The 24255-nt window shown below is 37.2% G+C and overlaps 2 protein-coding genes across 3 annotated transcripts; one reads left to right on the top strand and one right to left on the bottom strand.

Moving 5' to 3' along the window:
* The first annotated feature begins 444 nt into the window (after positions 1-444).
* Positions 445-10294, top strand: LOC128675905 (uncharacterized). The gene is made up of 17 exons (XM_053755655.1): positions 445-645; positions 1038-1265; positions 1821-1982; positions 2775-2999; positions 3502-3702; positions 4177-4336; positions 4915-5064; positions 5289-5416; positions 5789-5890; positions 6297-6418; positions 6855-6984; positions 7445-7595; positions 7854-7971; positions 8193-8243; positions 8381-8528; positions 8938-9108; positions 9616-10294. Exons 1-17 carry the CDS (start codon positions 517-519, stop codon positions 9838-9840), a joined length of 2601 nt encoding a protein of 866 aa, XP_053611630.1. The 5' UTR covers positions 445-516; the 3' UTR covers positions 9841-10294.
* Positions 10288-24175, bottom strand: Gli (Gliotactin). Of its 2 annotated transcripts, XM_053755669.2 has the most exons (14): positions 23407-24173; positions 22750-22899; positions 22281-22418; positions 21642-21788; positions 20103-20259; positions 19242-19453; positions 18397-18567; positions 17864-18065; positions 17316-17503; positions 16210-16502; positions 14824-15019; positions 14116-14231; positions 13168-13321; positions 10288-12820 (listed from the first exon to the last, which is right to left on the bottom strand). In XM_053755669.2, the coding sequence occupies exons 1-14, from the start codon at positions 23707-23709 to the stop codon at positions 12656-12658; spliced, it is 2592 nt and encodes an 863-aa protein (XP_053611644.1). In that variant the 5' UTR covers positions 23710-24173; the 3' UTR covers positions 10288-12655. The 2 variants fall into 2 exon arrangements, with proteins under 2 accessions (XP_053611644.1, XP_053611653.1); XM_053755678.2 differs by lacking the exons at positions 10288-12820; positions 13168-13321 and adding an exon at positions 13745-13799 and having other exon boundaries at positions 23407-24175.
* Positions 24176-24255: the final 80 nt, after the last annotated feature.

Below are 24255 nucleotides of genomic sequence, written 5' to 3' on the forward strand. Positions count from 1 at the left end.
CGTTTAAATGTTATAAAATAGAAATAATATGATGAGAATTCGATCAATTGTGAAATGTAACATATTATTTGGAAATTTGATACCTCTGCTTCCTTTTTAACAGGCAGAGAACTGAAGAACGCGACATGACAGCTGAAATAGTTATTCACTCGCGCGGTCGACTTGATCTAGCTAGGAATTTGAGAACATATAGTTTTATTACCGTGTTTGTGTAAGTCAGATGACGCGTGCGTTTCGCTTTTGTTTTAGCGGAGGGATAGATAAGGTTACAGCAGTACTCAATGATACTGATGCATTATATATATAATAGTTGTTTTCTTTTTTCCTATGAACAAAACCACAGACAAAAATATATAAATTTTATTTAATTCTTCTACTGCTAAAAACTTTTTTACAGCAGTTACTATAATAGCAACTAAATTGACAACTGTCTGTCTTCTCAACACCAACAAGTCAACAAATTGCAAGATCGTACAAAGTTTATACAAAGGCTTTTTACTATTTTTTTTATCAATCATGACAAAAGCACCGAAACCAGGCGATAAGAACAGAGATCTTTCTTTCCATCCATTCACCATCACTCCCGAAAGCGCACACACTGCTATACTACTTTTGTCGTCAACAGAATTTAATATATTGAGCTGGGTAAGTGCATTACCACTAAGCCCTGGGTTAATTAGTCTCATCATCATCTTCTCATAAGTAGGAATAATGACTGTCCAACATTGTTTTTCATCACAAACATTGGAATAATCGGAATATGTGGCGTGGTGTTCAGCACAAGAATAAGACACTCCATATCCACCTTTGGAGATCGTACGAGGCGACTAAGGGACACACAGTCTAGGCAGCTGATAGGAAACAATAGTATTCACAAGGAAAGTTCAATGTCAGGCAGGCGGCGGGTTGTAAAATCACAGCGGAAACTTCAAAATTGTAAGGTTATTCTTTATGTTGACACCGGGCTTTAAGTCGTAACAGTCCCGAACGCTACATACGAACATGACAGAGAGAAATCGCAATCTATATTTTCACAGACTCTTCGAGCGATAACGAAATTTTCGGCCCAAGAGCTAGAAAATAGATATGTATTGTTGAACCTGGGCGCGATCCGATACATACTTCCTCTGTTGGACCTGACTGAGTTGAACATCAAGCGGTTTGCCCTGAAGGCTTTGGCCCAACTCTGCCAGTTGCCTGAAGGCAGGAATGAAGTACTTTCTGATCCTGTTAATTTAAAGAAAATTGCGTATATGTTAGTAAAGGTATGCATATTACATATTTGTTGCGTTATGCAGTTGATATCAGTATTTTATAAAAAGGTTACTGTGAATACAGATCAACAATGTTTCTTATATTTAATCAATGTATTATATTAATCAATCATCAAGTAAAAATATAAGAGTGAGATTAAACGTCGCTGCGATTACGTTGAAGGAACAGTTTGCAACATTATAAAACATCATTCCAAGCTTCACTCTTTGCCAGTACAATATTACCTAGTTGCTTTTTCTTCTTGTTTCTTGTCTATTTTGTAATGCTAAACAATACGAAGCGTCAGAATATTGGCATTGTATGTCAAGTAGTATAGACATCTTTCTACGGTCTACCGGGACTGGAGAGGAAAACCGGTGTCCTAATAGTAAGACATTAAAATCTCTGATGATGATATGAAATGTTATTTGTGTGTGTGGAAATTATACAATCTCGAATTGTAATGTAATAATCTGGCTTGGCATTAGCAACGAAATGTCGTAGTTGTCAAACCGCCCACCCAACCACGTCCAACCAAGTTATTTGTAGATCTTTATATATTACAGATTGAAGACGTGTTTGTCCTAGAATTTGCTTCGTTAGTCCTGTCAGAGTTGACCAGGGAGCCGCACGGGTGCGCGCAGCTGGTTGCTGCTAACATTCTGAGCAGTCTGTTCTCTAGGATGAAGAACAGTCTGGATCCTGATGTGCAGAAGAATTGCTTGCAGGTGAAGCTCATATCAATTATGCGAATAGCATAAAATGAGAACCTAGAAAGGTGGTATGCTTGCATATCATCTGACAACGGATGGCAAAGACCGCGCTGATTAGAGAAGAAAAAGTAGGAAAGCGAACAGTATTGGTGTGCGCTATTTCTTATGTGAGCTAAAACATAATTTATGGGTTCGAATACGTCTAGCAGAATTCAGAGACTGCTCTGCTGTTTAGAATTTCTAATATTGTAAATACAAAAGGTAGGAACAAAATGAATTTGAATTCCACTTCCTATAGAATTCGTCCAATTCAATTTATCAGTTTATTGGAAAATATTTTTGCCCAAATTCAACTTTACACATTTTTATTTTATTTTTTTGAGAGCCAAATTAGACGTGAAATTCTTCATAAATAAGTTCTGACAATAGGTCTAATGGTTTTCAGTCGTCACTCCCACGTCCTCCCACTCAAAATGTTCACACTAACATTAGGGCGTGGGCTATAATAATTAACATTATAAGTACAAAACGATGCCTGCAGAAAACATAAATAGTACCTACTGCTTTATTGGCGACGAACATGGCGCATGAGGGGATAGATCAGTTTATAGTTTAAAACATATTATATTTCTAGAATGTAGTTATTTCTTATTGTTTCTTTAGAATTCCCCAAAGACCTGCACAAATATTACCTCGCATTTATCCTGAGAATTATCAAAACTTGTGCTAAAAAACAAATCCATAATTTAAAGAAAATGCAATACATACATTTGCAGACTTTAGCTAAAAAAAATAAACATTTCACAGACACTAAGCAACCTTCTAGACGATCCAATATGTGCCTCGGAAGTGACGAAGAACCAGCAGTTCTCGTGGGCGTCCCTGCTGGCCCTGATCCAGAGCAAGTTCTTGGCCATACAATTCGCTGCCATAAGGACCGTCGATCAGCTCATTTGTAGATATAACGACTATAATGTGCAAAAATCCTTCAAAGCTAGCACTGGTGTTTTGGATCATTGTGATATCTTAGAGGTGTTTAAATTTAAAATACTTTATAAATCTCGTTTTACGTTCCCGTGGAAATTTCGGGAAACTCTTGGTAACTACTCCCTTAGAAGAAGGAAAGAATCTACTTCATATCATATTTCAGCTTTCTACACCAAATGAGAGTCGGCTGTGCGTTAGCTAACTCTCAGACAGTTACGCAGATATTTTATATACTTTGATGACTTTTATTTTATATGATGATATTTTATATACTTATCTTTGGCCCGGGACTCAACCTCGTGAATTTTAAACGGGTACAGTGTTTTTTCCAGGATGATTAGTAGGTACCCTCTGTCCTTCCTAGCAATACGTTTGCGAAATTTTAAGACGATAGGTTGAATGGATGCAGCAAACTCACTTTCGCATTTATAAGTTGTTGGTATCGTTGATCCAATTAATTGACACTGAGATTGATTTACACAACATAATTTTACCGATACTTAATTGCTATACCAGAACCTATCATGATATTTAGTTTATTTTTCAGTCTTATGAATTCCGAGACGTACACACCCAAGTGCTCGGAGTTTTGAAGAATTACGCGGAAACTGAAGAGAATTCTGCACATCTGTACCAATCTGGGTGTATACTGAGACTGTTGGCGTACCTGGAGATGGCGCTGCCAGCCATGAAGCCACATTGCTTGGCTGTGTTGACCAAGATGTCTTTCACTGCTACGGGAAGAGACGTTAGTAATTTCATGTATCTTTTGTGGAGAATTTTTGAAATAGGTACTTTCTTTTGAGTAAGATATTTCAGAAAATCTAACAAATATTAAATTACCCGAGCATGACTAGGTATATTCATAAGTGCGTAATTTAACTCATATTGATGACATTATTAAAATAGATTTTAAAGGAATCCTAAGTATGGTATATAAGGTTATTATATCCTTCCAAGAATATATCAAACGAGGTAACTAAAGGATATAAAACCTTGACAGCTGATATGAAATAATAACATTCCTAAAGAGGCTGTCAGCCGTTCAACTATTGATCAGTTAATCATAAAAGCCGAATCTTCAAAATGTAGTCCCCTGGGATCGGGGCGCGATAGCCGAGAATACCACCAAGTTTATTCACAGGAGAGGTTGATTAATACATTTTTTCTACATATCTAAAATTTGTATCCGGAATTTCAACGATGTATTTTGTCAACACAGGCATTATACCAGACCGGAACGGACCTGGTCTTCTGCCATCAATTGCTGAGCTCCAGCGTAGAACTGCTCGCCGATGCGGCCATGGGAGTTGCTAATATGACGAAACTGTTGCCAGCCGCTGTTAGGATGTCTGACACGAACATTATTGAAGCTCTATGTGGTAATAAGTTATTATTTCAGTAGACTGAACTTACTCTTGAATGATAAAACTTCTTTCAAACCCCATCTGGTTATCTGATACGAATATCATTGAAGCTTATGTAATGAATAAATATTTCAATGGTCTAAGTACCTTCATCATCATTATTGAATATGATGGGGATGTTATCATGAATGCTGCCATCTTGATTAAACTCTTTCCAGCCGCCATTACAATGTCTAATACGAATATCAATTAGGCTTTATATGATAACTAAGTATAATAGGTTCACTTATAATCATTCAATTACGTGAAGATACCATGGGTGTTGCCAATATGATGAAACTGTTGCCAGCTCCACTCAGAATGTCTAACACGAAAATGATTGACACTAAATGTCTAAATGTTGAGGCTTAAATTTCAGATATTTCAACGAATACATCATTCATTACATGTACTATTATTTTATAATTACATGATCGACAGTGGTTATTGCTAGAACTGAATTGATAGCATGAAGAATTGATATTTTTATAACAATATGTCGTGTAAACATGAAGATCAAGAATAAAAAATATTACTTTTGATTACCCTTGCAGCGATCTTGAGCGACGACGTAACATCCTGGTTCTTCATTCGTATGAACTCTCTGCGAGCTCTGGCCGAGTTGTGTCGGATCATACCAAAGGCTGCGTACAGCCTCGTCGAACCCAAGACCTTTGCTTCTTTGAGGGCAATCAATAAGAAATGTAAGTCAAAATATGTTCCAATATTTCAGGGACCTACCTGTGTCTCATTTTATTTTATTTTTACAAACTTATTTAACTTGCAATGTTTGTTCGGGTGGAATCTTGCCACTCAATTTTTAAGCAGATATCTTCAACCGATTGAGCTGAAAATTTGTACACACATTTAGTTTGGATGACAATGCATTATATGATAAGCATAACCTGATGGTGCAAACTTATTATAGATAAAGAATCACCAATCGAGGCACAGCGGTTGGCGGTGCAATGCTACCTCAACCTGCAGAGCTACCACGTCAGCACCAACGCAATGCTCAACCCTGAGTTCATGCAAGAACTGCTCGATATACTCACGGTGATATATACTTTCACTACAATTCATCTTATTTAATTTATTTAACAGTTTATGTATTTTGTACATAGGATAGTCAGACAGTAAGTAGGTAAATTTCTTCCAGCAGACCCATGAGAGGAGAGTTTAAAAGAAATCCAGACATGGGTGCTACAGAAAAATATTAAAGTAAAAAGAGTTATCAATTTTGTCTTTCGTCGCATCACGCAACTGCTCGATGGAATTTGATGTGGTTTTCACAGTTGTATAACTTAAAACGAAACGAAGTGTAGATTTTATCCCGATACGATGCGTAGAACTCGAAATATTAACAATAACAAAATATATGCGGACGGCAAAAGCTACCTAGTAACTATTAAACATTATTTTTTTCAGAGAATTGACACTAGTCTGAAGATCATGACTTGTCAAGTCCTCGAAGGTCTGATGGCGCATGACGCAGCAAAAGATCTGTTCTCTTTGAAGGACGGAGAAAAGGTTAGTAACTTGACATCCTCTAGTTGCTAACTGAAGATAATGTTAATAATGCAATAACTTTAAATTGCTAAAGTACACTTTTTTACACTCCATAACCCAGAAAATCTGGTCCACTAACGTCCCATCCACATCACCGAAGCCAATTAGTAAATCCCTTCCTTGTAATTGGTAAGCAGCTATAGCTACTGTCCTTTAAAGTGGTACGTAAAAGAGTTAACACAACTAAAATCCTCATCCTCCTCGCATCGTTTTCCTCGTAAGGAGTAACTTCTCCTTCACAATGCGTCTCCACTTGTTCCGGTCGAACGGCGACGTGCAGAGCTGCATACAACATTCAATTGCTACTTTCCAACTAAAATATCTAACAATTAGAAAAGAATCGGTAAATCCGTGATGAATACAACAGGTGGTGTCGAATTGCCTGAGAATCGAGCACATTGGACTACGGAACGCGCTGTGCACGCTGATATCCAAAAGCGTGACCGATGATGGAGCGGACACCTACTTGGAGCTTGGCACCATACATTAGTATGTCATCATAATCATCAAGCGCGATAACTATTCTTATTGACTCAGCATCTTCTTCTTTTCAACACTTTTCTTTCTCTTTTTTGTAGTAGGAGTTATATAACTATATAGATTTAGGTTCCAAGATCGTCATAATAAATGTTGGCCATAGAGTAAATATTAGTATTCCCATATGTAGACGATAGTCTACATTTTTCTTCTTTCTTGATTTTATTTATTGGAATGCTATAACTACTGTTGCAGGAGTTGCCAACTAGGGGGGCGTAGAGAGTTGTCAACTAGCAGCTAAACAGCGAAATTGTCTTGCTGTCAATAGCGAGCTGATGATAGCTCTAGCAGAAACAATTTTACAACTCACATTATTATTTCCAAGATTAAGTTAAAAGCATATATAACAAATCCGTTTAAACATATTCTTTTTCTTCGGTCATCGCAGTATGGTAGAGAATAGAATGGCAAGGTACGTAGTCCGGGCATGGAACCCAGCTCTGGACACAATCTTCCGACACCACACCTCCGCCAAACTCGCTTATATCGGCAGGCTAGATATCAACGACTTTACACAGGTATATAATGTCATTTTCAAGTTATTTTAATCGTATAAAGGGTCTGATACGGATTGATAGATCTAGTAAATTATTTCCACAAATACATATAGACTTGTTGCGTCTGCCGTGCCGTTCCATCTGATTCAAACCCTATGTCGAACAAATAGGGGCAAAGAAAAAAGAAATCTGGGTTACTCCGAAACTACCGAACCGCTTTCAAAAATTATATTAGAAAGGTAGTTAGAAAGATCCAAGGTTGCTATAGGATATATTTTCTCTCAAAATTCCTACGGGAGCGAAGGCCCGGGCAACATCTAGTACATTTATAATTTTGACTGACTAAATTTCACCAAGATATTTTTCCCGCGACCTGTTAAAGGTTTTGCCTTATTGTTACCTGAACAAAATACATGTACCTAAATGCGTAGATTTCACTAATAACTAAAATAGATTGATCTGATCTGATCTGACCTGTCAGGAAGGATTCTACGTCCAGAAGCGTCTGGAAGAGTCGTTCCCCACGATCCAAAAGCTGATGGAACAGAAGCCACCGTACCGAAACCCGGTCTACATCTGCATGTTCCATACGTCTGTAGACGCTATGTCGGCTTTGGATATCAGGACACCATGTTAGTATACATTCTTTACTTTTTTATCTTTTCTTTACTCTTTTATTATTTTTTCATCTCATTATTGTTTTCAAAACTAAGTTAAAAAGCATGTGTCACATGTAAGTATAACAAATCCATTCCTCTTTACGTCTTCTAATCTCACATCTGAGCACATTCCTGTTCCATCCTCAGCCAAAAAACATCTAAACTTGATTCTCACGAACTCACTCGGTCTTTGACATCCTAGATTGTCACAATCTTTTTTTTTGTATTCAGTTGAACGGTCCTTGTCCAAAGTGAACATATCTTCCACGCGCATGAGATTCCCAGATTTGCCGGACGACGAGAATCTGCGAGCTCATTTCCTTAAGCTACGCATGTGGTTTGGGGACCCGTTAGTATTCAGCACTACGTTTATTTATTTTGTTTATTCCAAAAACTAGGAAATTGCAATAAAAACCAATATACTACTGTAATATAGAAGATTGAAATTTCAATTTATTTATGTTCCCATTGTTACACAAATTAATGGTGCCCTGTCATCCACGGTAGGTTTGCAAGTGTACCTACTGCAACATGTTTTCATCATATTTAAAAGTAATATTTGATTTACAGAGCAAAATCTATGCATTTCTTCGAAATCGAAGACGCTCACTACGAAGTAAGGTATGTGCTTAAAATCATTATATTAAATATAAAATCACTATTGGCTCGACCGCATGAGGAACACGTGCATTCGCGTTTTTTTCGTGAGTTCAATTCCCACACGATTTTTTTCTTATAAAATCACATAATCATTACAGATACCGCGACAAATGCCAAGAGGTTACGTCATCGCTGAAGTACCGCGCGCAGATGTTGGCAGAGCTAGTGGCTGACGAGATGTCAGGTGTGGGACAGGACAGGGACTGCTCCATGCCCAGTGTCGATCTTCATGTGTCTGATCTGATGGTAGTATCACAGACCTGTTTACTTGGTTCATACAGTCGAATTTCGAAAACATACACGCAGCAATCGGGTTAGAGAGGTACGGGGAGGGGGCCCACTCCCAACGTTTCATATGACGCGTTGGAATTAACTATTGGAAAATAAAATTAATTTATAGATAGGCATATACAGATAGATACAGCATCACGTCTTCCATAATGTAACAACTCTGAATTATCAACGGTGGCAGCTGTTACGCCTTTAGCAAAACCTTGTATCTCGTTCAACTGTGGTAAAAAAGTATTGAATCGCAAGCGGACGGATTCTATAGACGGTTAACGTCAGACCGGTGACCGGTAATAGTATCAGAGACGAATCTTCGAAATTTAAAACTAAAAATAACACTTTTACGTATCCATCTGTTTCTTTGCAGACTGCCAATAATTCAATGGTCCTGGGTATAGGACTGGTACAATACGGCGGAGCCCTGGAACGAGCGCTGTTGTACAAGGTGCTAGCTGACAGAATAGGAGTCCCTTGCGCGTTATACCGCACCAGCTACGCGCATGCGTGGTGTGAGGTTGCTGTACCGGCGCCTGATGAAGTAAGTTACTAAGTAAGTTACTAGATGACGAAGGTAAAGGAATGGGTTCATTATTTTAGCATATTCTCTGTCTTATCCAGGTGTGTCCTTACTAATACTAACATGAGCCTGAGCCTCTTTGGGGTTACTATTGTTGCATCAATTGTGAGGACTAACTACCTAAGTACATTTGCGGGATATGGAATGATTTTATTCTAGGGTGGAACAGACGCCTCTTCAGACAACGCGAGTTAAAAATACGTCAATGAAAATGTCAAAGTCGAACAAACATAGCTTTCTTTTCGACCATTTTACCTAGTCGTGACGTCACTTCTATGTGTCATTTAGTATGGACAAGTTCAAAAATGTGTGATTTTATTTTTGTCATATCTTTGAAAGCATTGTCATTATCACAGTACTTTTTGTTTCTATATAGAACTTCTTCTAGCCATCAACCCAAAATTTTGTCACAAGAAATTTCGAATATTCATCAAATCGAAAGTGTCAGCTACCCTACTGATTTTCCAGGACGTTGTGGACGAATTGGAAGAGAATTATCTGGCGGGTTTCCTCCGCGCCAACTACGTGGTCGACCTGATTGAGCGTCCCGGTCGCCTATTGCCGCGGGGGGCAGTGGAGGCGAGGCGGATCACGGGGCCCCCCGGCGCCCCCCCTTACACCGCCGGCAAGCTGCCTCAAGTGTGTCAATGCCAAAAGAACGTGGTCAAATTTGCGTTGCCGATGGAGTCGTAGGATAAGTGCGACTTGCATTGAGGCTCTGACGAAGCAAAAAGCAAATTTTTTTTTTCTAATAAAAGTTGTGTGACGATATGTGGGGCTGAGGCAGACGAGTGGGGTGAGAGGTTGCGCAATGGCTCCGCATCTTTGCGAACGAAAGACTAACGAAATCTTCAGCTATTTTGTCTTAGTGTATGTTTGCGAGGCACTAGTTTCTCGGTGACATATACTAGTTGGAGCCATGCCATGTCGTGCCGTTGCCTCGACGCAGCATGTTTCGGCTTCGTTTTCTATAGGTTTTGACACTGACGTACGTTTACGTACGTCGAAACTTCACACAATTTCTGCGTTGTTCATCGACGGATGTCAACGTGACGGAGGACAATGGAGCAATAGGGCATGGCCAGTTCGTGTAAAAATATGTATATTTATTTAGTGTGTATCGTACCAATAATTACACAATTTTATGAATAAAATGTTTATTCTCCTTAAAATAAAATACAGTACACGATAAACGGCAGTTTTCGCTTCGTTCACAATTTCAACAATAAATAAATTCCTTACAAAATCTCACAAGGCACGTCGTAAGACACATTGCACAAATGGACGGAGAGACGATCACAAACATTTATTCATAATGCAGACGACGATTAAAGTTTTAATTAATTGGCCAGAAATAAAACACTAAATCTAAATCTATAATATTTCAGTATTAAAAAAGAACGAGACAAAACATTTTAGCCTACACAGGGTTAATAACCAGTTCAATATTTTTAATAGTATCCATGAATAATCACCAAATAATAACATTTTAAGCAATATTGGCTGGTTAATTTTACAGCTTGGTTTAATCCTATTTTTATTCTAAACCTTAAGGGCTAACTCGCCGTTGGGGGAGCTAGTGTAGTAAAGTTAATTCCCAAAGAAACAGCTGTTTTTTTAAGTGTCTGCCAAAGAAAAAGGTCCTTGCGCGGAAAAACACTAGACATATTTAGTTAATACATCGTACATTGGTCAGTCGTCTGCAATATGCACTTAAAACTAGATTATACATTAAAACTACAATTTCTATCACTACAATAATAGACGTAATGGTAATAACTATGTAGTTATTGACATGTGTCAAAGTTAAAATATTTAAAATAAATAGTAGGGGAGCTTTGTATAGAATTTGTGTAGTTCTCGACCGTGTGTTGCCTATTGAATTCGAAACTTTTGAAATAAGAGAAGTTTGTATGACAGTGAAAATTTAAAAACAAAAAGTTATTGAATACCTTGAATTAAAAATACGGCAATGAAAATGTCAAAGTCGAACAGCTTTCTTTTCGACCATTTTACCTAGTCGTGACGTCACTTCAGAATAAAATTATTGAATTCCTTGAGCGCGTCAGACAGAGCAAATTTTAATGATCATATTCTTTTTTAGTATTTAAATTTTAATTCATAAAGAAGTTAATATCGTGGGATTATTTTTATTTTCTTTATGTTCATAAATACATAATTTTAGTTTTGAAATTTAAACACTAAAAACAATATGATAATTGAAATACACAGTTTTCATCATGGCTTGTTAATATCGTCAGATTATTATAAGCAATTTTGGTGGAAAGGAAAGGGACCAACATTGTTTGAATGAGTTTCTTTCGGCATTTCTTCTCAGCAGTGGTCGTCCCGAAATGCTAGTAGTTTGTAGCTTGGGTGAATATCATTTAATTTAGAATATGACGTGAAAAAGTGCCTGTGAAGGCCTATATCCCCCCTGACACGTTCCAGTAACTGCCAAAATGCCTTTACTTTAGCTTCCGTACTATAAACATTGCTTACGTCTTACGATACTAAAACTGGAATACTAACAAATTAAAGCAAAAATATAATTTAACATATACAAACTAACTAATTGTTCATACCTTTTAGGTAACTTTTTCTGAAAATTAACTTATAGTATACCAATTCAATATTAAAAATCAAGTTTCAAAATTAGAATTATTCTAGATGTAAAATTGAAATAAAAAATAAGTCAGTCTATAATTTATGGTACATCATGGCCACTAACTTGTACAAAATGTATATGGGAGAGTTTTAAAATATGTAATTTTTTATCAAGTAATTATGATTATATATATAAAATGGGTGTATTATTAAATGCAAGTTTAAAAATTATAAGCATCGTATAAAATAATACTACTGGTATTTAGAACTACAAGGTAGGTGTAAGAATAATTTACTTAATGAAGGCGAAAGAAAAACGTTCTCAAAACAATAAACAAGGCATAAGTTAAAAATCTTGAGCGAATTTCGTGTCTCGTATTTCGAATTTTCTACAAAAAAAACTTTTATCAAAATGATTATAATAATAGGAATAGTTAAATACATTAAAAAGTTACTTGTGTTCAACATCTCCATGTCTTGGTCTGATAGCGTCAAAAGATTTCAAACTTATTCACACTCTAACCTTCACTTGTTTTTAGAATTTTACAATCACGGGGGTTAATACGGGTTTGCATTGATTCACCATCGAATCGTTTAGAAGTGAGTCGAACGTCGAACCAATCACATTACAGTGTGATTGTCGTTGCGTCACAATGACGCAATATGATTGGTTCGAAGTTGAGATGGGTGGTCAAGCCCGCACTAAGCCCTCAGATGTTTTAAAATGCGTGAATTATTTAAAATTGTTCTTGATATAATAGCCGTGATATAGATATAATAGCTATTTTGACTGAGTCAAATATATAACGCAGTGCGGATTTTTATTACCGCAAACGCTCCAAGCGTGTCAGACCTCACTTTCTAAAATACGCCAGGAGTATTTTATCCTCTTTTTTGCCACTTAAACAGTAGTTTGCGGTATTCCGTGCACAATTTGCGTCCTGCTGCGAGCCCGTGGTAGGGGCTCCGGTGCGCGGGAAACTTGGGAATCTTTGAGGGAAAGCGCTGAGCCGGTGGACGCTTGTGATGGCGGCCGGGAAGAATGTAGGGTCACCGGTTGGCTTGTCTGGATGAGAAATATTAAATTTTAAAGCAAGTGCATAAAACGAGCAATTTTATCCTGGGCGATACGACGATATTATCAATTAAAACATTCTCAATTCTTCAATAAGTATCAAATTATAATGAAAACTCACCCCGTTTGTCAGTCTTGATGAAGAAAATTTGTATACTATCTTGTCTTGAAAGTCTATATTAGACCTTAAGATAAAAACAATATGTGTAAAATTAGCTTACACAACTCACCGCTTGGATAATGGTAAGCGTTTAAGATATTTTCTTACTGTTTTCTTGGAGGGAACATCGACCATATCACGAAAAGTATAAGTGTCAAATTAGCATGAACAAACTCACCGCTCGGCTAATCGTAGGCGTTTGAGGTCTAGTCTTGATCGGAACATCTCTATATTCATAAATATTGTCTCGTGATCTCGTAGCGTTCTCTATGCCACTTTCTTCTATCTCTGGTACCATAAATATGTCTCCGCTGTAATATCTATCCGTTTCTCTGTGGACGGAAATTTTCTCTTAGTAAATTTGATCGAAGCATGACAACAAAAATACTGCTTTTAAATAAGAAATAAAAATATGAGCGAAATGGAATACGGTTTAAATGGGAAAATAATCGAAGAAGCTAGAACTCAATTGGGAAAGTACAAATAATACTATGTTACACAATAGTGCTAACATTGCTGAAGTGTTTCGATAAATTGTAGTACAATATTAGCTGATGAAAGGGTATTTTTTAATCTCGAAATTATCACGGTAGAATTCCCGGGAAGCGGTAGTATCAAAATCTATGATCAAAATAATAAATGCGTATGAGATAAACAATGAAAAAAAAAACATTTAAAATTCACGTGCAGACTAACCCAAAAATGGAAATTAATGTAAATTTAAAAATTGCAATGCAAATTAAAAAAAAAACACAGCAATAACAGTTCACCTACATTTCCGGAAGCAATTTCCATTTTGGAGGCACAGCCCTGTCGTAAGATAAAACTTCACTTAAGGATTTAAAAAAAAACATCGTACAAGTTTTAGTTTAACAATATTCGACCTTAATAGGTAACACTTTGATCATATTTTCAATAATTTTCTGCCTGGTGTTGAGAACATACCATTATTAGAAAAAAAAAACTCAACACTGTTGTGCGGCATCCTTTATAAAATCTTAAATAGGACCTAACGACAACAAACATAAGGTTCGTTCTTCTTGTAACCCAGATAATTTTACCATATTTCAAAATTCAACTTTAACACCATAACCATTAAGTTCGATCTTCAATTGACGTATCTTACCTTTTGGCATTCCGCCACAGCATACAGCACACGACTAGAAGCACTATGAGCAATAGACACGCGCTGGATACTGTCCAGAATGCTATCTGCAAAGGTTGTTTCGGCTCCCACCAGTACTGAAATAATTAAAAATTATTTATTGCATACGCACACCTAAAAAACATTTTTACGTTAAACATGTTCTAATGTTAGTAAAAATAATTATATATATATATATGGACAAATCTATGCGTTAGTTAGCCCCGAAACAAGTGAGAGGCCTGTGTTACAGGATACTCGCAACGACTAACTCAATAATATCCAACAAGCGGCTTGTATATAAACAAATATATATTTAGGACAAATCACACAAAATGAGCTAGTTCCAAAGTAAGTTCTAGGCTAGTGATTATGGGATACTAACTCGACGATACTATATTTTATAACGAAAACATATATAGACCCGGGCCAATCAGAAAAAGATCATTTTCCATCATGACCCAACCGGGGATCGAACCCGAGGTCCTCAAATCATAATGTCAAACTTTACAAGCATGACAAGTGTAAAAGATCATTTTGTCAGGTTAAGGTGGAAAACGACTTTTTCCACCACTGAACCAACAACGCCTCAAACAAGGCTACAAATAAAAATTAACTTAAGAACATTTGTTACTAAGATTTACTATGGATTCTGTGGGAAATAAAGAGAGAGTATTTATTTCGTCTTACCTCTGTGATAGGCGGGTAAGTGGGTACAAATCTGCCGATAACAGTAGGTAGGTACATGGTCCAGAAGGCCAGCTCCGTCTGCCTGTAATTGAGCTGGATGGTGGAGTTGAAGGTGGTGTTCAGGTTGAGATAGCGTAGTTGCCCGGCTCTTGCGACTTCGAAGTGGATGCCGAGGATACGGGAGCGAGTTGGATTGCTAAAAAACATTTACTATTACAAATATGTCAGTCAACACACTATACTTATATGTTTTTTTTGTTAACTTGTCGGCACTATTTTGTCTGTCTAACATGTAATTTTTATTGTAAAATGTTTCTTATAATGACTGTGTCAAAATAAATTTAAAAATAAATAAATATTCCTAATGCACATTTAGTTGTGCATGACAGATGGTCAACAATAGTCCGTCAAGGAGGGTTGCAGGCTGTCGGTTGTGAAATCATAGCCAAATGAACACGGTCCGAAACGGCAGAGGTATAAAAGGTTTGAATAACGATTTTAAGTATATTTAATAATTAATTGCAAGTTCAAAATTGATCATAGCTAAATATTCACAATTTTATGGTTACTATTTAAAAATAAGAATATTTATTTGTGAGACATAGGTAGGTACATTAAAAATACAGTTGAAATAAATTAGTAGGTAGTATCACTATGCTCTGTCTTTAAAGACTTACAAATATTGTTAATTATCATTTAACGTGCATCAGTCAAATTTATTTTAAACATTTGTCATTTATAAATTCATCAATGGTGTAGTAACATTTTTGTACTAGGAGAGAAGTCAAGCGTTTCCTGAAGGTTTTCAAATTTTCATTTTTTAAATCACGCGGCAATTTGTTATATAACTTTGGCGCCATACAGATAAAACAATTTCTTTTCATTGTTGTTCTACAAATACGTGCACAAAGTCTGTAGCCCCGTCTTTGGGTATTTTTCCTAGTATTTATAGATGCTAGTGTCGGAAATAGGGACTCATTTGATTTTACAAAACTAGCTACTTCTAATATATATAGTGATGGTTAAGTAAGAATGCTAAATTTCCTAAAGCTATCCTGGCAACTATCTGTACTTTTTAAATTCATTATTGCTCTAATGCATATTTTACGCGAATCCTCTGCTATGGAGGTTCCCAGCTCCGAATATGACCAGGAATATGATGAGTTAGAGAAAAATATTGCATCCTAACTGCCTAACTAATATTATAAATGCGAAAGTAAGTTCGTTTGTTTGTTACCTCGATATCTTCAAGATCTATCTATTCAACCAATCTTCTTGAAATTTTGCATGCAGGTAGTTAGAAGTATGAATAAAGACATAGATTTTCATTCCGAAAAATCAACGCGGGCGAAGCCGAAGGCAAAAGCCAGTAATAAATAAACTCACCCAAATCTCGCAAAATCCGAATACGCCTTCATGAAGAAATGGCTCATATTTCTATCATTTGGGGTCCAAGCTTGTCTTTCAATCCTATGTTTTACCGGGAAGAATTCTTGGTCCATAAACGGTGCTCCGGTCAGGAAATAATGTTCGGTGTCGTGCGGATATAGTCGCCATTCAGGCCATTTGTACGCCTCCACTGTGGTGTTGAGGACGTACATGTAGACAGGTACGTTTTGTTCTAGTAATAGTTTGACTAGTTTGTCTGTGGGCGCGCGGTAAAGGAAGTCTGATAGCATCTGTTGACAAAGTTAAAGTTATATGAGAATAGTAATGTCAGTTATGGTAGAGACTTTTATTCACTAAATGGTGACAGCGGTGGGATATCACAGCCTTTTTGAAGTGCTTTTCGCAATAATAAGTAACATAGAAGTGGACAGATTGCTATAGATACAGCTTTCGCACATAAAAATATGAAAGAAAATAGTGAACATTTTAGCCTCATTTGACAACTTGATTGTCACTTAAGAGGTAAGTTGTTATATGGCGGAGAATATTATTTATAAGAGTGTGGTAAACTAAGAATCATTTCTTACTCTGACCCCGGGATTACAGCCTTATAGCCCCGAAAACAACCGGAATCATATTGGTCCCTGGTAGCGCTATCATTGTGCACATGTAACTGATGGCATGGAAAAGGCATGTGAAATGCCTTTAGGCGACTTGAATAAAATCTGACTCCAGTGTTAGCAATAAGACACTCGATAAAAAAGAAAGAATGATTATTTTTGTCAATAAATGCACCCGTTTGAAAGGGAGTTGCTTCCGTCGTAGGTTTGCGTTTCCGCTTCCACCACATTTTTCATAAAAATTAGACTAAGTTTTACGTTATTTCGATACACGCACATGTAAATTTAAATACACTCGAAAAGTATTATCTACTAGATGTTGCCCGCGGCTTCGCTCCCGTGGAAATTTGAAGATAAAATATAGCCTAACTCCTAAAAAAAATTTTTGAAATCGTTTCGGTAGTGTCGGAGATTATCCGCCTGAAACACACAAACTCACAAACGCTTACCTCTTAGTAATAATAGTATAGATTAAAGACTTACGTGCACGTATTGGTCCCTGATAGCGCTGACGTTGTGCGGCTCAGGGTGGTAGGTGTACATGTAACGGATGGCGTCGTACACCCCGCGGGGGTTCAGCGTGTAATTGTAGCGTAGGACCAGCTCGGCCACCTTCTGGTTGAACCAGCCTTCGTTGATTTGGAAGTTTGGAGATAGTGTCTCGTTGTTGTCTGTTATGGAGGCGTAATAATATAGATAGATAGATAGATAAAACGTTTAGTTATATAAAAAGTTGATGGTATATGTAGATTGTCCATAATCTAAAAATACATTACATGGAATTTAAAACATACAACTTTCTTGGCATTTATTAATGGAGTGGTATGCCATTGTGTTTGCCATTTCTCACACACAAGTTAATAATCAACCAGCGTGCAAGTTTCCTCACCATGTTTTCCTTCAGTCAGATTGGTATACAAACTCGTGTGGCACGAGTTGGGTTCGAACCTGGGACCTTTCGATCCACAGGCGGGCGTCTTAACCATTACACCGCCACCGCTTCAATTACCATATTGGCACAAATCACTCACATATAAAATATGCTGCCTCCTGGGTAGTGACTCCAGTCATATATTGCAACGCGGGATTAAACTGTCTCCTCTTGATCAACTCTTCTGGGGTAATCGAGAGGAAATGCCAGTCCCTCTCCCGCCAGCCCTCGTACCACTGGTCCCCGGGGAACGTGAAGTTGTTTTCCAGCACTGGACCCCAGGGGATGAAACCTACTTGCGGCTGGAAAGAGAAAGGAAAGAGTCACTCACTGTCTCTCTCTCTCTCAAAACTGAGCGTATTCCAGGTTACTTTCGGGACTGCAAACTATGGAGCTCGTATTAACAATCTTTGAGGATTTGGTTGTTATTTTACGACCGTCCGCGTGCTTGACGTTAACCCTATTTGGGAATGCTGTTATCACATCTATCTCTTGTCAAGGCTACGCTTCGCCGCCTCGTACAATCTACGGGAGTGTATGGAGTGCTCCTAACATAGGGCGGGAACCATAAATTACAGATAAAGTTTTGATTGCACCAAAAAAAAAACAAATATTAATAACAAAATATATCACCTGGAACTCAGCGTTCCCCAGCTCATAGAAGCTCCTGCCTTGCCGGAGACAGTTGACCAGTTTCCATGAGGAGTCTATGGGACAACCCAGCAGACGACCGAACACAAGAGAAGTGTTTTGGACACGGAACTTGTCTTCTATTAATGCCCAGTCCGCCAAAGCTGAGCCACTCTGAAAATAATATCAATGAATAATATGATCAACCAATCAATATATTGTCTTGATTACTTAATGTTTCATTCATAGTTGTAAGTGCTTGCCCGAGAGGTCCCAGGTTCGATCCCCGGTCGGGTCATGTTGGAAAATGATCTTTTTCTAATTGGCCCGGGTCTTGGATGTTTATCTATATATGTATTTATTATAAAATATAATATCGTTGAGTTAGTATCCCATAACACAAGTCTCGAACTTCCTTTGGGGCTAGCTTAATCTGTGTGATTTTTCCTATTATATTTATTTATTTATTCATCCTAAAATTTAAAGCACTGAACATTTAGCTACGTTTTACGACCAGCCGCTCGACTGACGTCAAACCCTCAAATTGAGAAAAAACTTGAGCAATGACTCTTATCTAAGCGTTATGTTTTCGGTGACGTTCTTGGCTGTGATGCCTCAAAACCCTTTAATGTCGCTTGTAGAAATTCTTAAAATTACTGAATATTTGACTGTGATTACTCGACCTTTCGCCTGGTCGACGTCAACTCCATTCGGGAATAAGGATTAAATATCTCATCTGAGCCTCTTCTTAGTGACATTTTCGGCTGTGACGCCTCAAAGCCGTGATTAAGTTGAGGTAAATGGTAAAAAGTAGTGCTACGACCGGCCTCTTCGGGTACGAAGATTACCTGAGCAATGACCCTAGTAACAATATCCCGGGTGTGCGGCGCCACAGCCAGCAGCCCCGCGCTGGCGGCCCCGGCCCCGGGCCCGAACAGCGTCACGGACGAGGGGTCCCCGTTGAAGGGGCCAATGTTGTCCCGGACCCAGCGCAGAGCCATTATCTGGTCCAGGATGCCGTAATTACCGGGGGAATTCTCGTCCGCGGTTGACAGGAATCCTGATGGAAGAATCCATGCTTAATGTTTGTCTGTTTGTTTGTTTGTACTTCTCTCACGCTGGAACACTCTTCGATTTTGTGACATACCGAAAGAATTATTAATGTCTATAAATGTATATTAATGTCTATTAATGTCTATTAATGTCTATTAATGTCTATTAATGTCTATTAATGTCTATTAATGTCTATTAATGTCTATTAATGTCTATTAATGTCTATTACTGTCTATTACTGTCTATTAATGTCTATTAATGTCTATTAATGTCTATTAATGTCTATTAATGTCTATTAATGTCTATTAATGTCTATTAATGTCTATTAATGTCTATTAATGTCTATTAATGTCTATTAATGTCTATTAATGTCTATTAATGTCTATTAATGTCTATTAATGTCTATTAATGTCTATTAATGCATATTAAAGTCTATTAATGCCTATTAATGACGCATTCATCATCATATCATTATCATTACATAGTATGAAACAAAGTCGCTGCTGCCGCTGTCTATTCCATGCATGCTTAGATTTTTATAACAATTTTTTTTGCCGCTAGTGTCACATAAAACCAGTTTTGACATGAGAGCTGACCTCGTGAGAACTGACAATCAATCAAATCGTTTACACACACACAACACATAACAAACTTACCAAGCGCCCCTAGCCTATAGTTGAAGGATACAACGACGACCTTATAAAACGCTGCCAGCATATGTCCCGGGAAGAGATTGGACGCCCCTGAAGTAAACTGCCCACCGTGTATGTACACCATCACTGGGTATTTCTGCGCAGTCGCACCGGCTTCCGTCTGAAAAGGACAGATAGATGAACTCTATTGCACAATTTACAGAAAGAACTAAATTTGAATTTGTTTAAAAAAAATAAATAAAACTTAAAAAAAAATACAGAAGATACATAACTTATTAGGTATTCAATAACAAGCGCAAAGACGGACTTATCGGAAAACCAATTTTTTCTTACCAATCAGCATTCCAAGCCAGATGGGTTATATTGTAAACTAGCTGCGCCCCGGGGCTTCGCTTCTGTGGGAATTTCGAAATAAAAAGTACTCTATGTGTTACAACTCTCACGGAAATCTACTGGACGAATTGTTATGGCACACGGGTAGAATTCAACCTGGAATAACACATAGGGTACTTTTATCCTGAAATTCCCACGGGAGCGAAGCCTGGGGGCGCAGTAGATCAACTACGTAACGGATTTTATGTGTTTTTTTTAAATAAACAGTATGATTCCTAAAGATTTAGGTGTATAATATGTTATGGTCTACCCGAACGAAGCCGAGACGGGCCGCTAGTATACATAAGTTTAATGATTAGGTCGACGGCCTAAACAATGAATCACTGTGTAATTCGTTTAATTGACACAACTCGCCGATGCGGCTCCATTTCTATCTGTACAAACCGCCATTTATAAAATGCAATTGGATCTCTTTAGCATTTATTTATCGTATGGCAATAATTTGTCGCAATAGACTTGAGAATATTTTTAGAGAGATACAGGGCGCAAAACCTCTTAAAGACTACTAAAGGGTACATCAAAACAAGCAACTGTTGTGTAGACTTTTTGTAATTCGTAGTCCTTTTTTTATTATCATATAAAAAAAATACAATCTACTTTGCGATTCTACACATCTTAAAGATAATAGCCGAGCAACACGACACCGATAGCGGAATCGACATTAAAACTAAAAAAATGATATTTTTTTTTGTATTTATTACGTTTAGACAAAAGTCGTAGAACGATGATGAAATAGTATCTATGTACCTTATGCGCCTTTGGAAGGTTATGCGTTAGATACCAATAACCCTGTACATATATTCTTAAGTATGTTAGACATGTGGTTCTGTCCTTGAACATCGTCTTCCGTATATGAATGTATATGTGTACGAGGCGACTAAGGCCCACATAGTCTAGACACCTAATAGGCAACAATAGCATTTCCAAGGACGGTCAGGCATGCGGCCCATTGTAAAATCACAACCGAATCTTCGCTTTCACATTTTAAGGTTAATTTTTACACTGACTCTGGGCTTCGGGAACATGCGCAGATGGGTAGAGATGTCAGGTAGTAAGATTAAACTATAAATAGTTATTTCTATAACAAATAAATTTCAATAACAGTTTCCTTTTAAATCAGCTCCCATGAAAACAGGTAAAAAAACTTACATTAGGTGAGAATATGTTCAAATATAGGCAGTCTTCGTCCATGTCCCGTATGCCCTTGGTGGCTCCGGTGAAGCGCACGGGCTGCGGGCACGCGGGGCCCCAGTCCACCGCCTGCATGAGCTGCCAGCCCGGGTGCTGGCGTGGGGGCTGAAGGGTATACACTGATTAAAGGATTGTTCTTCTGAGAAAATATATATTGTAAACACACAGATAAACTGCTAGACAAATGTGATGTGGCTTATTAGCCCTACCCAACACTTGTGTTTCGCGTGAATTTGTAATGTTACTTCTTTGATATGTTACACTTAGGCTATCTGATACTTCAACAGCAACTGGTGAAATAGTCCCTTAAATTAACAAATTAAAAAAAAAACGATTCACTTCTGCCATATAATACTTGACAGACAGACTAATGATCACTTGGCATTCCTACATAGCTACCAATAGTTAACAGGTTTGATGAGACTTGCGATTCGTGGAAATTTATTCCAGATCTATGAATCAAACACCAAGCAAATGTTTCATTTATTTCCTTATTTGTTTGATAGAGTTAGTTAAAAAAATGAGACGAAAAATGTAACTTTCTACATTTTGTAACTGCTATTTCAAAATTATATACATTTCTGCAAGATACATTACCTTGAACCTGCCTTCCAAAACTGGTGGTCTAGCGTATGGGATGCCCAGAAATACAGACACTTCACCCTGGATCCTCTCCACTGGTGTGAGCCATGGCCGGTAACCTGAGTCCGGGTCTGGATTGTCATACAAATATACCTTTGGCAAAACAAATTGATTGTTAAAATCAGTTATTAGTGGTAAAATTGTTTAAATAGTATATAATTAAAAGCTTTTTTTCCATGGCTTTGCTAGCTGGCTATCACATAGGAACAATACTTTTTTAATGAGATAAAAAGTACATATGTATGTGAAATTGCTATAGCAGAGAAACCATGACAAGTTAACATACAAATATTTACATTCACATATTTGGTTTTACTTTTTTAGTAAGTACTTAGTATCTTGTCATCCTGAGATTATAAATCCATAGCCAAGGAGTAAACAAAAGATATTTAAAGTACTTTAAGCTCAAATAAACATTTCTTACCTTAAAACCTTGCACTTGACCAAAGTTGGTCATAACAAATATGTCTCGCTTGAGTTGCCTGGAGTCCCGTCTCTCCCTGCCCTGCAAGTCTTCCCTCCATCCTCCGAGAACTCCAGGGAAAAGGGAATCTGGATTGTTTGGATCACGATTCTGAAATAATTATACCCAGTAATAATAAGTCAACAAGACCAAACAGCAGAAACACCCCATAAAATATAGGTTTATCCTTAGCTATGAGAGAGAGAGAGAGGGGCAGAGAACTATATCTTCACAGCAAAGTTCATTTTATTTAAAATTTTATAAGTTATAATAAATTCTTCTAATTCTCATTTATTAAACTAAAACTTGTATTGATATAGAAGCCTGAATACTGTTTTACTTCAATATGTTTTAAATAAAAACTTATGACTAGCTACACCCTATAGCTATGCTACTGTGGGAATTTTGGGATAAAAAGTACCTTATGTTTAATTCCGTTATATTCAACCCTTGTACCAAATGTCACAACAATCCATCCAGTAAATTGTTCTTGAAAGAATAACCAACATACACACATTCATCCTCACAAACTTTCACGTTTATTATATTAGTAGGATAATGCAATCAAGCAAATGAGTTTTTAATATTACTTGCATAATACACTTAACAGATACTCACTGTGTTATACTTAAATGACTCATCCAATGGATTGGTATTCAATGGATTGTATGGGAAGCCTCCAGGCTGATTTATATTAGGGTTGTATGGATTGTATCGAGTCGGATCTGTTCCATAACGCCTGTTGTTATAAACGTAGGTCCTATAATCGCTATCACCAGGGTTCGGCAGCCTTGTTTTTCGTTGAGAGTCGTACTCAGAGTTATAAAACTCACTATTGTACTGACCATTATATAGATCTTTATTTGATTGACTGTAAACACTAGCACTAAGTAAAAGGGTTAAAACAAAATTCTTGAACATTTTCACAACACATCCGTTACGCTTCGTTTAATTAATGAACAAGATATGAAATGATTCACCACGGTGTGAACATATTTCAATAGTGTCCTCCTAAACCCGAACTAAGCCAAATTTATGAATGAAAACATAAAAAACTAAATTATTTGAGTCTTAAAAGTATCATTTGATTTTATTTTCATTGTAAAACACTAAGTATAACGATAAAAACCGCATCCATGTGAACGAAAGGTTAAAACACAAGACACGAACAATAGAACTGATATCAAATGTCTATTTTTTTATCACAAGAGCCCTATTTTGTATCTAGTACAATGTCGAGGTATTTGCAAGGGCTTATCTTTTCGTAATCAATGAAATATCAGATAGCCGTATGTAAACGCCAACGCCCATGATTCAGATTTGTTTATAATTTTTTTTACCAAACCAAGCTTGCTTGCTTTCACGTTTGACAGGAATAGGACCTGTGTTGCCATAATGTTATTTTTATAATGTTGCCGTTACTAACGAAAATACATCTTTTACGGAAAGTAAGTAGGTATTGTAACT

This window comes from Plodia interpunctella, chromosome 2 (genome assembly GCF_027563975.2).
Source record: "Plodia interpunctella isolate USDA-ARS_2022_Savannah chromosome 2, ilPloInte3.2, whole genome shotgun sequence".
In the NCBI taxonomy this organism is placed as follows: Eukaryota; Metazoa; Arthropoda; class Insecta; order Lepidoptera; family Pyralidae; genus Plodia; species Plodia interpunctella.